This window comes from Fukomys damarensis, unplaced genomic scaffold (genome assembly GCF_012274545.1).
Source record: "Fukomys damarensis isolate Sample0158 unplaced genomic scaffold, DMR_v1.0_HiC HiC_scaffold_26, whole genome shotgun sequence".
NCBI classification, from domain to species: domain Eukaryota; kingdom Metazoa; phylum Chordata; class Mammalia; order Rodentia; family Bathyergidae; genus Fukomys; species Fukomys damarensis.
The window spans coordinates 34,762,755-34,782,343 of NW_022900938.1; the positions used below are offsets into that span (position 1 = coordinate 34,762,755).

General features: G+C 38.4%; 2 protein-coding genes across 13 annotated transcripts in view; one reads left to right on the forward strand and one right to left on the reverse strand.

Annotated features, from left to right (window-relative positions):
* Positions 1-7,752, forward strand: part of Wdsub1 (WD repeat, sterile alpha motif and U-box domain containing 1) — a 51,518-nt gene extending 43,766 nt beyond the window's left edge. For all 3 annotated transcript variants that reach the window (XM_010606790.3, XM_019204979.2, XM_010606791.3), the window contains one exon: positions 7,542-7,752. In XM_010606790.3, the coding sequence (XP_010605092.1) occupies positions 7,542-7,699 (158 nt within the window). In that variant the 3' untranslated portion in view covers positions 7,700-7,752. The remainder of the gene's footprint in view (positions 1-7,541) is intronic.
* Positions 7,753-13,489: 5,737 nt separating this feature from the next.
* Positions 13,490-19,589, reverse strand: part of Tanc1 (tetratricopeptide repeat, ankyrin repeat and coiled-coil containing 1) — a 199,867-nt gene continuing 193,767 nt past the window's right edge. For all 10 annotated transcript variants that reach the window (XM_033756295.1, XM_033756293.1, XM_033756294.1 and 7 more), the window contains 3 exons: positions 18,061-18,207; positions 17,297-17,397; positions 13,490-16,703 (listed from right to left, as the gene is read on the reverse strand). In XM_033756295.1, coding sequence (XP_033612186.1) covers positions 15,257-16,703; positions 17,297-17,397; positions 18,061-18,207 — 1,695 coding nt within the window. In that variant the 3' untranslated portion in view covers positions 13,490-15,256. The remainder of the gene's footprint in view (positions 16,704-17,296; positions 17,398-18,060; positions 18,208-19,589) is intronic.

Consider the following 19,589-nt stretch of genomic DNA (forward strand, 5'->3'; position numbering starts at 1 on the left):
ATTTTTTTTTTTTTTTTTTTTTTTTTTTTTTTTGGTAACGGGGGATCAAACTCGGGACCTTGCACTTGCAAGGCAGGAGGCAGAACCACTGAGCTAAATTCCCAGCCCAGGAATAATGTTTATGTATAAATCTTTGTCACCTCATTTCTCTTGGTGAAATATTCAAAGTAGACATACTGGTTTGTAACTTTCAGAAAGACTGCCAGAATGTTTTTCAAAGTGCATATACCATTTTAAGTTCCCATCTTAGAATTCCAGTTTCTCTACGTCCCAGCTGACACTTAATATTGCCTTTATTTTTCCATTCCAATGGATGTGAAGTATAGTTCACACACAGTAAAATTCCTATTAAGTGAATTTTTATGTTTCTGAAGACTAAGGATGTTGAGCATCTTTTCATTATCTATTCATGTCTTTATAATGTATTACAGAATTACAAAATATTTTCTCTATTTTGTATTCAGTTGTCCACATTCTTGATAACTCGTGTAAGATAATTTATTGCATATCTTTTTGGTTTGTCTCATCATTTCCTTACTGGTGTCTCTGAAAGGATTCAAGTTTTAAATTTTGTTGAAATCTAATTTTTTTATCACTTTGATTCATAGTGTTTGAGTCCTAAGTCTGTCTACCCTAAGGTCTCAAAGACTTTCTTCCTGTTTTTTCCTAGGTGTTTTATAGTTTTAAATTTTATGTTTAGGACTGTGGTTTATTTCATATAAAATTTTGTGTATAGTATCAAGCTTTTTCCTTTTTGTAAGTAGCTATTCAGTTGTTCCACCACTACTTTAAGTCAAATGACTGTAGAGAGAGGTTTGTTTCCAGACCTCTCATATTCTGCTGGGTTTTATGTGTTACCAGTAATATTTGATTAGTGGAGCTTTATTATAAATCTTTACATCAGGACGTCATCTGACTTAATTCTTTTCCAAGTTCTTAGTACTTATTTTGACTGTTCTGGAGCCTTTGCATTTCTATACAGATTCTGTAATATTTTTTCCGTTTCTACGGAAAAAAAATTTGCCAAGATTTGCACTGGGATGGTATTTAATCTGTAGACAAATTTAGAATTAACAATTCCAGTTTGCTTATGTATTGGTACTGGTTATCGAACTCAGGACCATGGGCTTGTGAGGTAGGTGGTGGAACCACTGAGCAAAAACCCTGGCCCCAGTTCGTTTATGAAATGTATCACTATCCACTTATTTAGGTTTTCTTTCACTTTCTCTTAGCAGTGTTCAGAATACATACTTTGTTTAAATTATCTTTCGTTTTTCTTTTACCATACTAGTTTTTAAAATTTCACTGTGCTTATATATAAGATTTAAAATTGATTTTTGTAAGTTGATTTGCTAGTATCTTAAACTAGGACTATATGGTAAGTCCTTAAACTATATTTTCTTTACACATGATCCTGTTATCTCAGGAAGACGTCATCCCCAGAAAGAATGGCTCTCATCAAGAAATCAAATAATAACAAATGCTGGAAAGGCTGTGAGGGAAAATGAAACCTTTTTATATTTGGTGCGAATCTAAAAACTAGTGCAGCCATTCTGGAAATCATTATACTTCCAAAAAAAAACTACAACTAGAAATCCTATTTGATCCAGCTATTCCTTCATTTTTCTTTTTATGGGCATTGCTGGCTGTTATAAGCAATACTGTCAAGAACTTTTTCAATTTGTGGTATGCATTTCTGTTGAGTATATTAGTAGGTATAGATTTCAGCTAATTGCTGCACAGACTTAATATTTAGTATTATCTGTATGCTTTGTTTTTAGCTTTTCTGGTGCCACCCATTTATTGAAAATTATTTTTTATTGAAGCAGTTGTAGATTCAGTATGCAGTTGTAAAAAGTGATAGACATGCTTTATCCGGTTTCCTCCACTGGTAATATTTTACAAAATAGACCTTCTTTAGACTTCCTATTTTACTTGGATTCATTTGTGTGTCTACTAACTTAGAAATTTATTGCTTTTGGAACAGTTTTGTCTACTCTCCACAGTCAGGACATGTAACAGTTCCAAAACCGTAAGGATCCTCCTCTTGCCTTTTTATTACTAAGCTCAACAGCTGCCACTCTTTTCCCACTTCCCCAGCTCCTGGAAACCACTAATCTAACTTCCTTTCAAAATATTTTTAAAATGTTACATGAATGGAAGTATGCAGTAAGTAACCCTTTGGGATAGGCTCTTTAAGCTTAATTCCCTGGAGATTTTGTCATCCCTTCATGTTTAACCTTCATGTTGTACATCTTATGAGTGGTCCTGTGGGAAACATACAAGTTTTAAATAGAATTGAACCAGTGTCTTTATATTGTGGTTGATAGATTTGGGCTACTTGCTTTCAGCATGAACTTTTCTTCTAGTTTCCTTTTTAGCTCCCCCTCCCTGTTAGTGTTTTGGAAGGCTTATTCCTGTTGAAATATCTGTATTTTATAGTATTTTTACACTATTTTATTAGACATGTTCTTGATGAGAAATAATTGAGTAATAGATAAACATTTTAAAAGCAGAGGGTTTCTGTACCCTGGTGTAGACACATAGTTTCGCAGTTATCATTCCAAATTTTTTGCCTACACATGTATGTAGTTTTATATCAGCTGCACGATTGTATTTTAAAACTTGTATTTTAACTGATACATATTTAAGATACCATGTGATAGCAAAAAAGTATTTCATTGTGTAGCTTTGCTCTGAACTCTTAGCCAGTTGATAAATATCATTTTTTGCCACCCTGCTATAAGCGATTCTATAGAACATGTCAGTGATAAAGTATAGGTGATTTGTATAAATCTTGCCGTTGAATTAATTCTTAGCACTAACACATCACTAGTTTAGTAAATTGTTTTAAATTATATTTTTTCAAAAAGGTCATTTTTGCCCATCTAGCCCTCTCGTTAAATCTGTCATTTTGTGGTATTACAAAGATCATTATTCTCATATTTTGAGATTATAAAAAAACATGTTACATAAGGTGTTAAGAATAACGTTGTACTAGTTAGGTATTCTATTCTTGTCATTTTTTAATTCCTCTCAGGTCTGTTTTGAATACTTGAATATTAATTCCCTGATACTTTTCTAGTAAACTTTGTTCACACTTATGTAAAAACCTACCAACCCTCATTTGACCATTGTGCTTGTTCTCTGGTGTCTCTATCACACCGGGGGATCCCATTCTGTCTCCCCTTGTTGCAGTTCAAGTATCCTGTTATTTAATTCTTATTTTTGCTTCAGAGAATTTCTTTGGTGTGGATTTATTTTTATTTCTCCTGTTTTGAGCCCATTGTGTGTCTTAGATAGAATTTATGGCTTTCAAAATTTTCAGCTGTTCTCATCCTATACATCTTACCTTTAAACTGCCCACTGAGACTTGCTCAGATACTTCTATTTCTGGAAATCCCACTTAGCATGGCGAGTACATTGACCTTGGAAAGTTGTTCAGGCCAGGCCTATTTCCTCAACTAATTGTAACAGGTAATCACTATTAATACTTGTACCATAAGGTAATTAATAGTAAATATCCTTATTTCCTATTAATACAAGTAATAATACCCTGCATCTAATGACAAGGTGTATTGTTTAAATTACACCTAGAAATGCTTACAGGTTTTATGCATTAATCAATTTTCTGAGGCTCTTGGGCTCTTAATCTTTTTTTCATCTACCTGTTCCATCGTCATCAGTGAGATGAAGAATTAATTACCTGTGGCGTTCAGTGGCGAAGATGTTGAGAGGAGTTCTCCTTACTTGGTCTGCTTTTGTGAGCAGTGCAATATAACTACAGAGCCTATGCCAGTGAGCTAATATTTTTTACTTGAACCTTTCAATGCAGTCAGCTATCCATTTTAGCAAGAAATTTTTAGTTTCATTTAATCTGTCTTCTTTCTAGAAACAAATCTAGGGTAGGTGTAAATCTCACAGTACTTACTGGTATTTTATAAATAACTTTTTCATCTGGGTGTCCTAAACTGAATTATGAAATTAAAGAATTGGGCATGTACTTATTTAAAGAATCCATGAGCTTCCTAAAACTATTTAGCATATCTCTTGTCAATTTACTGTCTTGGTTGATAGCAAAATTCAGATGGCTGTTTGGATTACATTCTGTTTAAAGTATAAAAATCCTAAGTAACTTTTTATAATAACAGTGAAAACATGCAAACTAACAGTGTAATATGTACTAAAGTCATTATGTTCTCTGGTGACATGTTTGGTCTCAATTACGCTATAGCTGCAGTAGCCTTCTATATGAATTTTAAAAAGAAACCATAAATGACACATTGTCAGCTGCAGTTATTTTTAAGCCTGTATTGTTTCAACACTTCTACCTTCATAGAAATATTAGATGTGCTGTGTAGCTCTGGCAACCCATTTGTACTCTGGGATAAACTTTGATAGAATAGTTTGAGAGCTTATATTAAAATAGAAAAGATGTAAATCCACTTAGAATTTCTATTTTCTGATTTTTTTTATCAGATATTTCAGGAAACTGCATTGTCACTAATAAATATTAAACTTGGGGTAACTGAGTTGCTTATGGTAAGAAACCTGTACACCATCACATTTAGCATTTAATTCATTACCACCACCAAAAAAAACAAAACAAAACAAAACCCAGCTTGGCAGAGAAAAGTGTTCATTTAAGGGAATTCAACTAAAGCTGACAAAATACTATGATTGTTCTAAAAATATGGATAAAATACAACTGTAAAAATTGGGAACAAAGATGGCAAAGCTGGAATAAACTCATTAACTAGAAGTAAAAGCCAAAGGTGCAAGGAGAGAACAAGATTTTTAGCTAATTGAAATATCACTCATCTGGGGACCAATAGACACTAATGATATTCTTGGTCCCATTTTCAAAAAAGATATAGCATAAAGGTAAGCAGTACATCAAAAATATAAAACTTATAAAACCAATTTCCACAGTTGAATTCATATGTGATTTGTAGAACTAAAGAGATTAGCTAGCAAAACATAATACAACTCCGTACGACCCAACCTGAAATGAGACGGCTGCAACTCAAAGTTTCAGTTAAAAGACGACATATTGTACAGTACTGTACTTGTTGCCTAGGAAGGTAGGATTTAGGCCCCAGAAAAACTTAAAAAGATACCATGTTATACTGAAGATCACAGTTCTGTGCTACTTTTGTCTGCTTAATCCAGTGCACATAATCCATGCTATTTAGATCCAAGGAGACAAAAACTAGTAATGTATCTAATTCTGAACCTCCAAAATAGAAAGTCTGTCTTCTTTCTGAACACGTGGGGGCAAACTTAAATATCCATATGTAAGCACCACTAGAAAGAACACAGACATTATGTCATCTTGATGGACTATTAGAAATTTTTTTTTGTTTTATTTCTTTTACCTTGAATTAAAGAAATGTTACTGTATCTAGCCTGGTAATACATGACTTAGCTATCACTGGATTCTATTTCACAAGTTTAACACTGAACAGTTAAAAATATAACAAGACACTTAATTTATAATAAAAACTAGAACAAAACCCTAGACATAAGAAATATGTAAAATTTATCAAACCACATGAGGAAAATTATAAAGCATCCACAGGTGAAGTTATATGAACAGATGGAAAACAGGATGTTCATAGATGGGAAGGGTCAGTGTCAGCAACATGTTATTTTTTTGCAGTTTGTAAATTTAACACGATCCTCATAAACTCATTTTTTCCTAGAGACACAAGGTAATTGTTAGGTTTCATTTAAAAGATTAAATAATGCAGAAAAGAACAAAGAAAAGGTTGCTTGCTCCACCAAACCTTACAACAAAGTCTCCATAAAAAAAAATGTGGCATTATTGGCCACATATATAGACCAATATGAAATAATCCCTAAAAATCCAGACATTGATGCAAATGGTTTAGGAAATTTAGTGATAAAGATAGCATTTTAAGTCAGAGGTATTCTGGCAACTAAACAGCCATATGGAAAAAATTGGAGCTGACCGTTATACTGTACATACGTACTGTGTGTACCTGGGGGATCAGGACCTTGCACTTGCAAGGCAGGAATGGTGCCACTGAGCTAAATCCCCCACCCTATACACATTATTTCTAAATGAGTCCAAAATCTAAGCATAACCCCAAAACCTTCCAAGTCCCATGAATTATTTTATAAAAGCAGGGAAATTTTTCCTAAGCAGAACTTGAGAAAGACTGATGAAATGTTAATATTCTACATATATGAAATCTAAGAAAAAGACAACCTAGTAAAAACAATGGGTAAAAATATGAATAGTTAACAGGAAAAATAAAAATTGCTCAAACATACGAGAAAAGTGTTACATACCTGACATACACCATTGCTCTGGAAGGGATCCTAGATATCCATCCATAGAGTAGAGTGCTGTGAGGAAACTTCTTAAAACAGCAGGCTGTAAGCTAGCATATGTTAGCCTTAATGTAGAATGTGTGTGTGTGTGTACCATTTTCTTTTGAAAATATAAGCAGATGCTATATGTACAAAGATAACTAAAGTACATGTTCACTTATGTGGGAAGAGGGGACAACAAGGATTAGACAGGATAAATGAGACTCCTCTGAAGGTCCCTTGTTTAATAATTTTTACATTGTAACCATGTGAACGATTTTCAAGCACAGTATTTTGATTAGATCACCCTAGTGGATCTACCTTGATGTCAGAACCACAAAGAAATCTTGTATTTCAGACTTGTTAGTAATATATAATATTGACATTATTTTGAAACAGTTGTAGGCCTTGTAGACTAAAGCAAATAAGTGGAACAGAGCTTAAAATGAAAGTAGTGAAGCAAAAACGCATCTCTACATGTGAAAAGCAGTGAACAAAGGAAAAGGAAGATCAAGAATTTAAGGCCCAGCCCATGCTACATAGTAAGGAGACCTTGTCTTAAACAAAAAAACAATTTTACAAGAACCTGGGAAATTATCTTGTTCAGTATTCCTATGGCTCTTTGTACCACCACCACCCAGCTCTGTCCCTTTCCTTCCTTCTACCATGTCTGAATTTCTGGCAGGTTCCTCGTCTCAGCTGTAATTTTGAAAAGGAACCATTGAAAGTATTATGAGCTTATGATAATACTGTTGTATGTAATTGTGCTTCACAGAGCAGTATTTACTCTTAACATACCTAAAACAACTTGAGATGCTTTGGAGTCGCAGTCAGGAATGCCATTTAAATTATAATATGCCAGGCATGGTGGTGCACACCTGTAAGCCCAGCATTTGGCACTGAGGCAGGAGGATCACCAAGTTCAACTCCACCCTGGGCTATATACCAAGTTCAAGGCCAGCCTGAACTACATAGTGAGACCTGTCTCAAAAAAATCGTAATAGAGATTTGGCAATGGCATTTTTGTATTCAGTTCATTTTAGTAATCCTGACTTCCTCCCACTCCCTTTTTTTTATAGGGTCTGTTTATCCCAGTCTGGCCTCCTCCTTCAGTCTCCTGAGTGTGGGGATTACTGGTGTGTCCCACCATGCCTGGGTTCATTTCTTTCTTATATCTCAAATATTTGTGTTTTGTTTTTTAGATGGCTATTCCTATGAAAAGGAAGCAATGGAGAATTGGATCAGCAAAAAGAAACGTACAAGTCCCATGACAAATCTTGTTCTTCCTTCAGTGGTACTTACACCAAACAGGACTCTGAAAATGGCCATCAATCGATGGCTAGAGACACATCAAAAATAAAATTGCTGGGCTGGGGATTTAGCTCAGTGGTTCCGCCACCTGCCTTGCAAGCACAAGGACAAGGACCCGAGTTCAATCCCTGGTACCAAAAAGAAAAAAGAAAATTGCTTATTTTGTAGTATTTCTATTTTCACTGATATAATTTGATTTAAAGGTAAATGTTAAGCACTCATTATTAAAAGCCAAAAAGAGAAGAGGTAAAGTTAAATTTAGTTATAAAAATTAAAGTATATCCTCCTAACTACACACCTAACTTCATTTCTACTTTTACTATAAAAAGGCTTTTGGTGGGAGTGAAAAAATATCTTAAGCTGTATAGAAATAAAGTTTTTTACTTTGACTTTAAATTGCAATGCTTATATTTATTGTCATAAGGTCATGTCCCATTATAACTAAAGATTGAAATACTCCAGAATATAACTGGTATTTTTATCGTAATTTCTAGCCATTCATCTACTACCTCTTAGAAATCTTTATAGAGAATTCATAAGAAAATAATTCAACTGTTAATGATTGAGAAAATCACTTTCAATATATTTTAATATTTTTTTATTGGATTCTGAATTTGCAAGATAGGATTTTTCTGCTTGTTCAAACCCATGTGCGGGTTAGATGGAATAAATTATAAGTCAAGTTGACTCTGCTGAAATATGTCAAGGGTAAACTAGCCTCCTTTTAAAATTTAGAATTCTTGAGGTTCTCACAAATGAGGGTGATTATATAAAGGTATTTTTACACAATAGACTGATAAAAAATATACCACTCAACACACACGCGCGCAAGAAAATTTCAATTCAGTAAGGCATGGCTGTATAGACTTCACACATACCTGGCATAACATAAACTTTACCAGAACGGGAGCCTCTACTGGGAGGTGAAACAAAACTACAGTGGCAGGCAAGGACCAGGACTCTCTACTCTTCAGTGCAATCACTGTTGTGGTTTAGGTCTAGAATGTATGCCCCAGGCCTCGTGTGTTAAGGTGACTGGGTCAGGGGGTGTTGTACCCTGAGGAGTTCTTAGCCGATGGGTTAGGAGGTGAGACCTGGTCTGAAGAGGCAGGTCACTGGGGTGTGACCTGGAGGGGTGGCCTCTATCCGAGCTGTCCCCGTCACGCTGCTTCCTTGCCAGCATGACATGAGCAGCTCTCCTCCCCCATCCTCTTCTTACCTTTGAGCCAGTGTACTGCGGACTAAATCCTCTACAAACCATGAGCCAGAATAAACTTCTTTTAACTTGTGGGTGTTGGGCATTCTGTCCCTTAACATGGAAAGTAAGACAAGTCACCCTCAGAACACTCTGGCAGTGTTCAGTATTAAAACTCAAAAGCAAAAAGCAATATAAATATATTTAGCATTTTCGGTATTTTATAAACATATCTGATATACCACAGAAAATGGCAAACCTAGCTACTGCAGAATTTCCAGATACCATTTTTATAATCAGTGATCTGTAAAATTTTTACATAATGAGCTGTTTCTCCCATGTATCATAACTAGAATTCACAATCTATTGTAAAGAGGTGATGTTTTCATAGTACATGTTTTCATATCTTGTGAACATAGGGGTGGGAACATGTTCTAGAAATTTTTTTTAAAAATTCTATAGAGAAACTATGCTTTTTGTTTGGTTTTTTTGAGACAGGGTCTCACTATGTAGTTCAGGCTGGCCTCAAACTCACTTCCTCAGTGGGATTACAAGCAGGCGCCATGGTCCAGCAGATTATCTATTCTTTTGGGGGGGTTACTGGGGATCGAACTCAGGTCCTTGTGCTTGCAAGGCAGGCAGCAGAACCAATGAGCTAAATCCCTGGCCCAGATTATCTATTCTTAATTAAGGTTTCCAGAGGTGTTTTCCTTGTTTCTTAGCCACTCAATTTTGATCCTTTTCTGCCCTTAAGCTTTTGAAGCAGTCAGCTTTTTTCATTGAATGTGCTTTCTAGTTAGACAAACTTTTTTTTAGTCCCTTATTTAAAAAAAAAAAAAAACTCTCAGGGGTGATAGTTTTAAAATCCCCAGTTGTTTGTTTTGTTAAATTTAGTTTTCAGGTAACTGTCTGGTGGGAAAGGCTCGCCCTAGGGAATTAGTCTTTCTTGTTCACTTGTTTACCTTGTTTTAATTTATCATCTGAAATCTTTCTGAAGATTTTTGTCTGTTCTTCTGGTTCCACACTGTATCATCCTTCAGACTACTGGCCTCAGCCCAAGCCAGACTGAAGGTCTGCAATCATTTCTAACAGAACCTACCATTTGTCTTTTTAAGCATCAGACTTACTGTCCAAAGGAGGCTGGCTAGTTTTTACATAAAAACTAGTAAAACAAATTTAAAAGTCATTGCTAGCAAGCACAACTTGTTATTTTTAGATGACCCCAAAAACTCCACCAAAAGATTCCCAGCATTAATAACTAAATTTGTAGTGTAACAAGATACAAAATCAGCATTCAAAAATCAATAGTTTTCCTGTACACCAATAACACACTCAGAGATTAGGGAAACAGTGCCATTCACAATAGCATCAGGAAAAATAAAATACTTAGGAATTAACCTAACCAAGGAAGCTAAAGATTTCTACAATGAAAATTATAGTACTCTAAAAAAGGAGTTTGAAGAAGACATCAGAAAGTGGAAAGATGTACCCTGTTCCTAGATAGGCAGGACCATTATAGTGAAAATGATTCAATCTCAATCAGAATATCAAAGCATTCCTCACAGAACTAGAGAAAACTATCCTAAAATTGATACAGAACCAGAAGAGGCCTAGAATAGAAAAAGCAGTTCTGTGCAAAAAGGGCAAGGCAGGGGGCATCATGATTTAATAAACAAAAATATGCAAAAATAAAACAAAAAACAGAACCAGACTAGTGGATCAGTGGAATAGAACAGATGATGCAGAAACAACTACAGGCACACTTAGCTACCTTATCTGTGACAAAGGGGCCAAACACCTTTGCTGAAGGAAAGACAGTCTAACAAATGGTGCTGGGAAAACTGGCTGTCCACAGCTGAGGACTGAACCTAGACTCTCATCTGTCTCCGTGCACTACATCAAAATTGAAATAGATCAAAGATCTAAATATAAAAACAAACATTTAATTTGCTGGAAGATAAAATAGGTAACTCTTGAAAACATATGTGTAGACAAAACTATGAACAAAACCCCAGTTGTACAGGAAATACAAAGAACAAATGGGATTGCATCAAATTAAAAAAGCTGCTGTAAAAGGAAACGGTAACAGTGAAGAGAATCTACAGAATGGGAAAAAATTTTTGCCATCTATCCTCAAGAGGACTAATATCTAAAATATATAAAGAACTCAAAAGAATTAGATCCCCCCCCCCTCGTATTGCAGGACCCAACCCAAAAATGGGTATCTGAAATGAATAGACACTTCTCAGATGAAGAAGTACAAACAGCCAAAAAAGTTAAAAAATAAAAAACCCATGAAAAAATGAACAAAATCACTGGTCATTCAAAAAATGCAAGTTAAAACAGAATCCCTCTCATTCCAGAAAAAAATCGAGAAATCATTAACAAATGTTGGCAAGGCTGCAGGAGAAAAAGGAACTTTCTCCATTGTTGCAGTGTAAATTGATACAACCACTTTGGAAAGCTGTATGGCGATTCCTCAAAAAACTAATTGTAGAGGTTCCATCTGACACAGCCATTCCCCTCCTATGTATCTTCCCGAAAAAGTTAGATGCTATATTACAGTGATACCTGCATACCCATGTTTAGAGCAGCACAGTTCGTAACAGCTAAATCTTGGAAGCAGCCTATATGTCCAATAAATGAATGAAGAAAGAAAATATACACAGTGGAGTACTACTCTGCCATAAAGATAAACCTGAGGCATTTTTAGGTAAATTGATGTACCTTGAGACCATAATCTTTTTTTTTTTTTTGGTGCCAGGGACTGAATTCAGAACCTTGCTCTTGCAAGGCAGGCACAGTGCAACTAAGCTAAATCTCTGGCTCAAATCAATTCGAGACCATAATCGTAAGTGAACTAAGGCGCTCAAGTTTAAATATTGCATTACTTCAGTTGTGTGAGAAATCCAAACTATAAATAAGGAGCAGAATGGGAGTGGGTATTAGGAAATAGGAAGAACTTGTGCAAGTGGGAAGGGGAACAAAAGGTATGAGGGAAAGAAGGGAAAAAAAGATTTAAAGAACTGAAAGAAAAAAATGGAAATAAGAGATCTGGTAAATGTGGACAAGGGAACAAAGAAATTAAGATGTGGGGTTGGGCATTTAGCTCAGTGGTGCTACCGCCTGCCTCACAAGCACAAGGACCCGAGTTTGATCCCCGGTACCAAAAAAAAAAAAAAAAAAAATTTAAGATGTGCTATGCACATGTACACTTCCCCCGTGATGAATGGAATCATTATGAACTGCAAACATGTACTACTAAAAAAATGAATTAAAAATTATTTTTAGATGTGAAGGTGTTTTTACTAATAAAACAAAATGATTGAAAATGAAATTTTCCAAATGAAATGCCTTTTTATATAAACATAAGCTAATAGCACATAATTCCTTCTTCCATGCACATAATTAAAAACCAAAACCATGAGCTTCCACAGGACATGCTGGTGCAGGACCATGCGGGCCTGGTGGCTTCTTACTTGGATCTTTCGGAAGATTCTTTATGTCCTCATGGAGTCAAATCACACCAAGTACCCAATCTCTCCTAAGACTGTATCAGAATCATCATTATTGGGTCAGCAGTCCTACTAATACACTGGCTGCTTTACAGGAAAACAGGACCAGGATTATATATTACCAGTAACACTTTTTACCTCCTGCCAATTTTCTTTTGTATTTAATTTTTAACAAATATAGAGCTTTAATGAAAGACTGGAAGTGCTTCTCCTAGGCTTCTACAGTAGTAACCAGATATCTTAAGGCAGTATTAGGCTGAATATCCCAGCTCAGAATTTCACCATGATACAACACAGTTCAGACTGAAAAAAAAAAAAATACACACTTTTAACTAAAAGAGAATGCATTGAAGAAGAATCCTAACAGTATTCTGTTACTGCCAAAGAATTTGAGTTACAGTGTAACAGATACCTTGCTGCCAGTAAAAATAGGCAATAAATACATTGCCTTTCCCTATGCTTTCTTCCTATTTTAGGCAAAAAGACTACTTCTGATCCTTGGATATTTTGACATTTCTAAAAGCTGTCACCCTTATTCAGAAATTATGATAAAATGAAAATGAATATACATTTGGCAGTATTTATATTAAAAAGCTTTTTTGAGTGTGGGACTGGAGACTGAACTCAGGGCCTCCCACATGCTAGGCAAGTATACTCTACCATTGAGCTATATCCGGTTTTTGTTTATTTTTTAATCTTACTGAGTTTATTGGTACTCTTTAAGTATACAGTAGTTACATTCATCATTGGGACCTTGTACCCTTACATGACAGGTCTTGGTTCTCATTTTTCTCCATCCTGCCCTCCCTTCACCCCCTCCACCCTCCCCTGTTTACAAAGACTTTGTTTCCAGTTTTTACTTTTCTCATATTTTTTCTTGTCCCTTATTTCCTTTCCCCTACTCCTTTAGCCCTTACCTGTTTTTATTTTTAGACAGGGTCTCAGTTGCCTGGGCTGTCTTCAAACTGGTGACCCTCCTGTCTCAGCCTCAGAGTAGCTAGGATTATCTACATATACCACCTTATCCAACATTCACCATTTTCTTTAGGGTAACAGATTAAAGACAAGACTGGTAGCTGTCCTCAGGATATTATCTACTTACCCCCCGAATCAGTGAATCCAACTCAAGTCTAGTAATAGCTTTTATTCCATATGGAAAAGTACAGTAGTTGTGCAGAAACAAAACTACATAATAAAAGAGTAAGACTTTCACAAATATTAAAGAAAATAAACAATAAATAAGCCATAGTAGTTATAGCAGAACTCATGGAAAGCTTATAAAAAATGATAAAGCTGTTTGTACAAAGTACACTATACACACACTCAGGAAAGATGTTGAAGAATGACACCAGAAGGTCCCTATTCATACAAAACTAATGTTTGTAGGAACTTCGGAACAACTACTCCTTTTAAAACAGTCTGCAAATATAGAACTTTCTTCTCCCCAATTCTGAAAAATAAATTTCACATCCCAACATATAAAACAAATACACTCCCACCTCTCTCAAACTAGCATTTTAACACCCTCCAATAGCATACCATTTTCATATAAAAATACCTTTAAAGCAAGGTTCATTCCTGTACCTCATCTGTACAAATGAATACTACATCAGCTTGGACTTTAGCACCTCTTAGGTGTTCATTTATATGAGATAAAGTGCCGTTACCGGTGTACTGTTAACATGCCGTGACAACATATTCAGTGCAATAACCAGCATGGGTGAAGTTTAAAAGAACATGCAGGTATATGGCTGGGGTTTTGTTATTTGTTTTTGCTTTTAGTTTAACTATGTTGAAATAGTTATATTTACAAGTCTGAATAAAACTGGGCTATGTAATATATACAACATGTGACTATGAAGTAATGGCTGTGGAACAAAACAGGCAATAATCAACCACACCTCAAGTATCCAATTTAAATATTGTCCCAAAAGGACTCTGGAAGACTTGCTTCAGGAACATTAACAGTTTTGTTTGTTTGTTTTGTACCAGGGATTGAACTCAGGCCCTTGCATTTGTAAGGCAGGCAGCAGAACCACTGAGTTAAATCCCTGGCCCTTGCAGTTTAGAATCATTTGAGATTAATTTATAAGCTCCACTAAGAATGCTGATCTTAGTATTTTAGCTCAAATCTGATCTAACCACCAATCCATATTCCAAATAGCTTGTCCTGATTCCACCCATCAAAAACACCTTGAAGCATGAAAAAGTACTGTAAAAATATTTGAAAAAGAACCATAATACAGAAATAAATGTTTAACCTTTTTTTGTTTTTAAAGGAATGGCTAGGAAGGGAAGAATACTTGTTCTTGTATTTTGCTTAAACAAAATAAAAAAAAAAAGAAAACTCAGCTACCTTATGTTTATAGTCATACTATATTCAGCTAGAAATCACTGAGATCTTAATTTTATTTGTGTGTATAAAAATAAAATTATGATTTGACTCAATGGAACAGTAATGGACACTGTTTTCCCTTCTAAGTACTGTGGTTTTACCAAATAGCAAAGGCAAGGAGAAAAGTGATAAAATAATTTCGCAAGAGAAAAACATACATTAATGTATTCTTGGCTGTCTTGAAGGTTTTACTTGATAAGTACAGCTAATTTTAAATTCTGTGTAGCAGTCTTATTTACCATGACTTCTAGCTACTTATTAGAGAAGTTTTTCCTACCTTTTTTGGGAGGGTACTGGGGATCAAACTCAGGACCTTGTGCTTGCAAGGCAGGCATGGTGAGCTAAATCCCTGGCCCTTTTCCTACATTTTTAATACATCAATGGCATCAGATACACCCTGGAAGAAAAACATGGCTAAAATGTAATTTTTATGATGAAAAACCATTTAACTATTTACCACCAGGAGTCAACACACTGTTTTCCAAATGGGTCTCTTAAGGCTCACACATTTGACTCTATGAAGGATCGCTTTGGTTTCCCTGAAGTGAGGTGACTCCTGTTGGCTTCGTTACTGACGTCCTGAGGTGGCTGCTTGGAGATACTTTCCTGGTACAGATGAGGAACACTCTTAGCTTTCCTGCTGTCTTGATTGGGGTAGTGGGCTGGGATTTGGCACTTGTTTTCTTCTAGCTCCTTCACCTGTGCCCCGTTGTGGACACCTCCACTTGGGGTAGAAACAGGACAGGCTTTGGCTTGGCTGCTGTATCCTCCTTGTTTGAGAGAGGGCTTCTCTGAGTTAGCGGACTGCAGGCCAGCTGCAGTAGATGTGTTCGTCAGTAGCCCCTCTGCCACCTGGCAATGCCAGGCTCGGTGGGGAGGATGGCCTTGCTGTTGGAAGCGTGCAGTCTTGTCCATGATGCCCATGAATGGAGTATTTCGGGGCCTGTGTTCAGCAGTACCGCTCTGTACCTGACTCGCCACCTTGTCTTTAATTCGAGCATCTGGTCCTTGGACCTTGAAGCCATCTGAAAAACTACTGCTTGAAGTCAAACTACTGGCTGAACTTGACATCTTTATGCTGCTGGAAGGAGAACCGGAAGAGCCAGAACCTGAGCTGCTGAGGGAAGCAGGGTGTCGCCCATCACTGCAGCTCCCAGGTCCACCCTGGCTGGGAGGGGCCACATCCAAGGCCACAGAAGCTTGACTCAGAAGCCGCTCGGCAGCTTTGATCTTGCTTGGTAAAGGATACGCAGCACCACTCTCACTACGCTGAAGGTGGACGTTATGGCTGGGACCCAGCCGATCTCCAATGTGGCCACAACTGCCTCCCACAGTGAAGGTACCTGGTCCCTCCACATGCTGGTTTCTGCTCCCAGTGGCAGCTGTGGGGATTCTCCCTGGCATGGGACTCGGGGTAGGATTCTGAGAAGAGACCTGCAGTTTTGTGCTGCTGTGTCTCACACCAGACTGCACAGAACCCAGATGTTGGTTGGTTTTCACTATCTGTGCCTGTTTTGTGGGCTGCATAACCAGCCCTGGCTGAGCAATAGTCTCTCTCAGAGACTTGCTGCCTCCTGCCCTACTTGGTGGCGACACTGGGCGGCCTTTAGACTGGAACCCTTCTTGAAGGTTTCGGATATATGGGGAAGGGACAGATGAGGACGACTGGGACCTGGGAGTCAGGGAAATACATTCTTCCTGTGGAGAAGTTTCTTCCTCTTCAGCGCCCTCAAGGTGAAAGTGGTCGTTTAATCCAGAGGTTGGGGCATCCTCTTCATTGTCTGAGTCATCGGGCAGAGCTGGCGGGGGGCACTGCTGCTTTTGCTGCTGGTTCCTCTGGAGTTGCTTACACTCCTCTTCAACTCGAGCAAGGAGCCTCTTGATTTCCTGATTGGTGGGACAGAGTTTCACTGCCTCCTGCAGGTCAGCTAGGGCTGCCACAAACTGCCTGTACAGGCAAACAGAAGACACAATTACAAGCCATGTAATGAAATTCTGTCCTCATAGCTTCCTGCAATAGCTGCGCTCAAAGGAAAGCAGGTAGCGTGTGAGATCTGACCACTTACTGTGGTGGGCAGGTTCCATTTAGCCAGTTACTCAGCTACAAGGCAGTCTGATGGCCCCAGACAATGGGCTGAGAATGGGGACATGCATAGGTCAGTGAGCACCAGACTCCTGCACCTTTTGTCTCCACCAGGCTCCATCCTGCCCACCTCCAAGTCGGAGGCATACACAGCACGAGCTCTCCCTCCTGTCCCCAGCAGGCAGCCTCACTACCACATGGCTCAGCCAGGGGCTGTGGTGCGGTAAGTCTCCCGCAGGGGTCGGGTGGGGAGGGCCGGCTACTGAGATGCCAGGAGACATTAGGTTAGGCTATGGTAGGTAATATACTACTGTGCCTCTCGGAAGCTACTAATTTTCCACTCAAAGTGCCGAAAGCATCTGAGTGACCCTGATCATGCAAAACTTCCTCAAACCCAGCTAGCAGGTTTGATCCCAGAAAAAAAGGCTCCTCTAGTCAGGCAGGTGACACAGACCTACCTGCTATTTCTCTTCGCTCTTGCTCTGGCATAAAAGGCTTCATAGGACTTGGGCTTCAATTCCAGAGCCTTGGAAGCAAATTCTTCTGCCATGCCAAAGTCCTGGCGTCAACAAGTAAACACATGAGTCAGAAGTGGCACTGAAAGGCAACTCTTTCACAGGAGTTTCACTCTAGAGGGTGGCACAGTATTGGGAAAACTAGAAAGGGATGAAGACAAAGTCTTGTCTGAATGCTGGCTAATCAGAGATTAGGCCTAGTCTGAGGAATTCAGTATAGAAGCAGCACCGGTGGCTCAGGGTAGGGGACAGCAGTGGAAGGGGCAGAGGGCAGGGACAGGGGAGCCTGGGCCACAGCAGCAGGCAGGAGGGTGGGCAGTGTTCTGGGGCCAGGCTGGGCAGAGGGAGAATGTAGCAACCAGAGTAGGAAGGAAGGGGTACTGAGACATTTGCTAGTCACAGTAAGTGACTCTGAGAAAACCTGAGGGACACTAGGGCGGGCGGGCTAGGACAGACATGCATGTTGTCTCCTGGTAACAATGCTGGCAGGATCCCTGCTAGGAAGGGGAGAGGAGCAGTTTGCATGTGTTTCCAGTCACAGAAGCAGAGAAACCCAAGTGTGCTCTACCAGCACCCACGGGTGCTCATCAAGAGAGGTGCACATTCAGAGTGGGGGCACAGGACCTCGCCTGCAGCGGGGCTGGACTTCACCACTGTGGAGGTCCTCCTACTAAAGGACTGGGCTGGGGTCGCAGGGCCTGGCTTACATTTGTTTTTCTTCGACATCGAGACAAACTGAGATAGAGGGAGACTCTTAGTTCATTGAAGGGTCGCATGTCCTCCCCGAGTCCTTCTCGAGGAAACTTCCTCAAGGCGTACTGGTATCGCTGGGCTGCCTCCTTCATCTTCCCTTTCTAGGACATAGCAGACATGACAATGCATCCTTTTACAGCGCTCGAAGCACAATGAGCTCCCACACCCCAAAACCCCCATGTAAAGCCATCACAGCATACTGAAGAGATCCAGATGCCGAGTGCCAAGGCAGGAGTGGGGACACTGAGAGTCGAGTCCAACACACTTGGGCCTCGCTGTCCCCATGTCTGCAGCGTGTGGTCACACAGTGAGGAGGGCTTCCCAAGAGGGAATTCATAAACTGCCAAATCACTGTCCACCGTAATGCATCAGATTATCTTCTCAGTCACACATTTTTTAAAAGTTACTTCAACAATGATTTCCCATCTGAAGATATTCTAATGCCAAGTATAATAGAATCAGATGAAAATGAAGCTGTTTCTAAGGCAAGTAGAGTCTTGGGAAACTAAGAGCTTGCTGCAGCTTAATAAGTTTCCTTTAAGAAAAGCTCTAAAGCCTGGGCTTTAAAAATCAGAGCAACACCACATCATTTTCAAGGCTAAAGAAATCCATTTGTTCAGTCAGTCTCGTGGCACAGCGGGTATGCAGCCTGTGGAAAATGGCTTGATACTTTTGACATAACTGCCTACCAAAATCCATATTAAAAACACTTCACAGCCAAAACAATACACACTCTGAACTCAATCTCAAACTGATTCCAAGCCAGGAACCCTGCTGCGTCATGCTGTGTACCTATTTGTTACTATTAAAAAATAAAAAGGAAAACAAACCTATAACACAGCAAATAAAAAGGATTAAAATGGTTAAAATATAGTGGGGTTTTTCCCCCCATAATTTTATAATTCTAATAACAGGTCTGGAAAGAACAGTGATCTATGTAAATGGCCTATACGTCTATAAAAATCTGGGGTGGTAAACTGCAGTTTGCAGGCCAGATCTGGCTGCCACCTCTGTTTACAAATAAAGGTTTACTGAGACACAGCCATGCTTCTCCACCACAGCAGAGCTGGGTACCGTATGCTCGTAGCCTGCAAAGCCTAAAATATGTACTCTCTGGCCCTTTATAGAAAAAGTTTGCCAGCCTTTGATCTAAACTGACATCTCATTTTGGAAAATATAAAGTCAAATTTTATCTGCAAGTCATATTTCTATTTATTAGGAAAAATGGGGAAAATTCACTGTCTCCTAAATAGCTAATAACTATATATGACTTGACTCCATTAAGTAAAGATATTTCTAGGAACAGTTTACAGATACTAAATATTTGACAGTTAAAGGCTGGGAAGCCAGGCATGGTGGTGTATGCCTATAATCTCAGCACATGGGAGACTGAGGCAGGATTAGCATGAGTTTAAGGCCAGTCTGGGGTACACAGTGAGTTCAAGGACAGCCTGAACTACATAGTGAGACTCTTTCTAAAAAA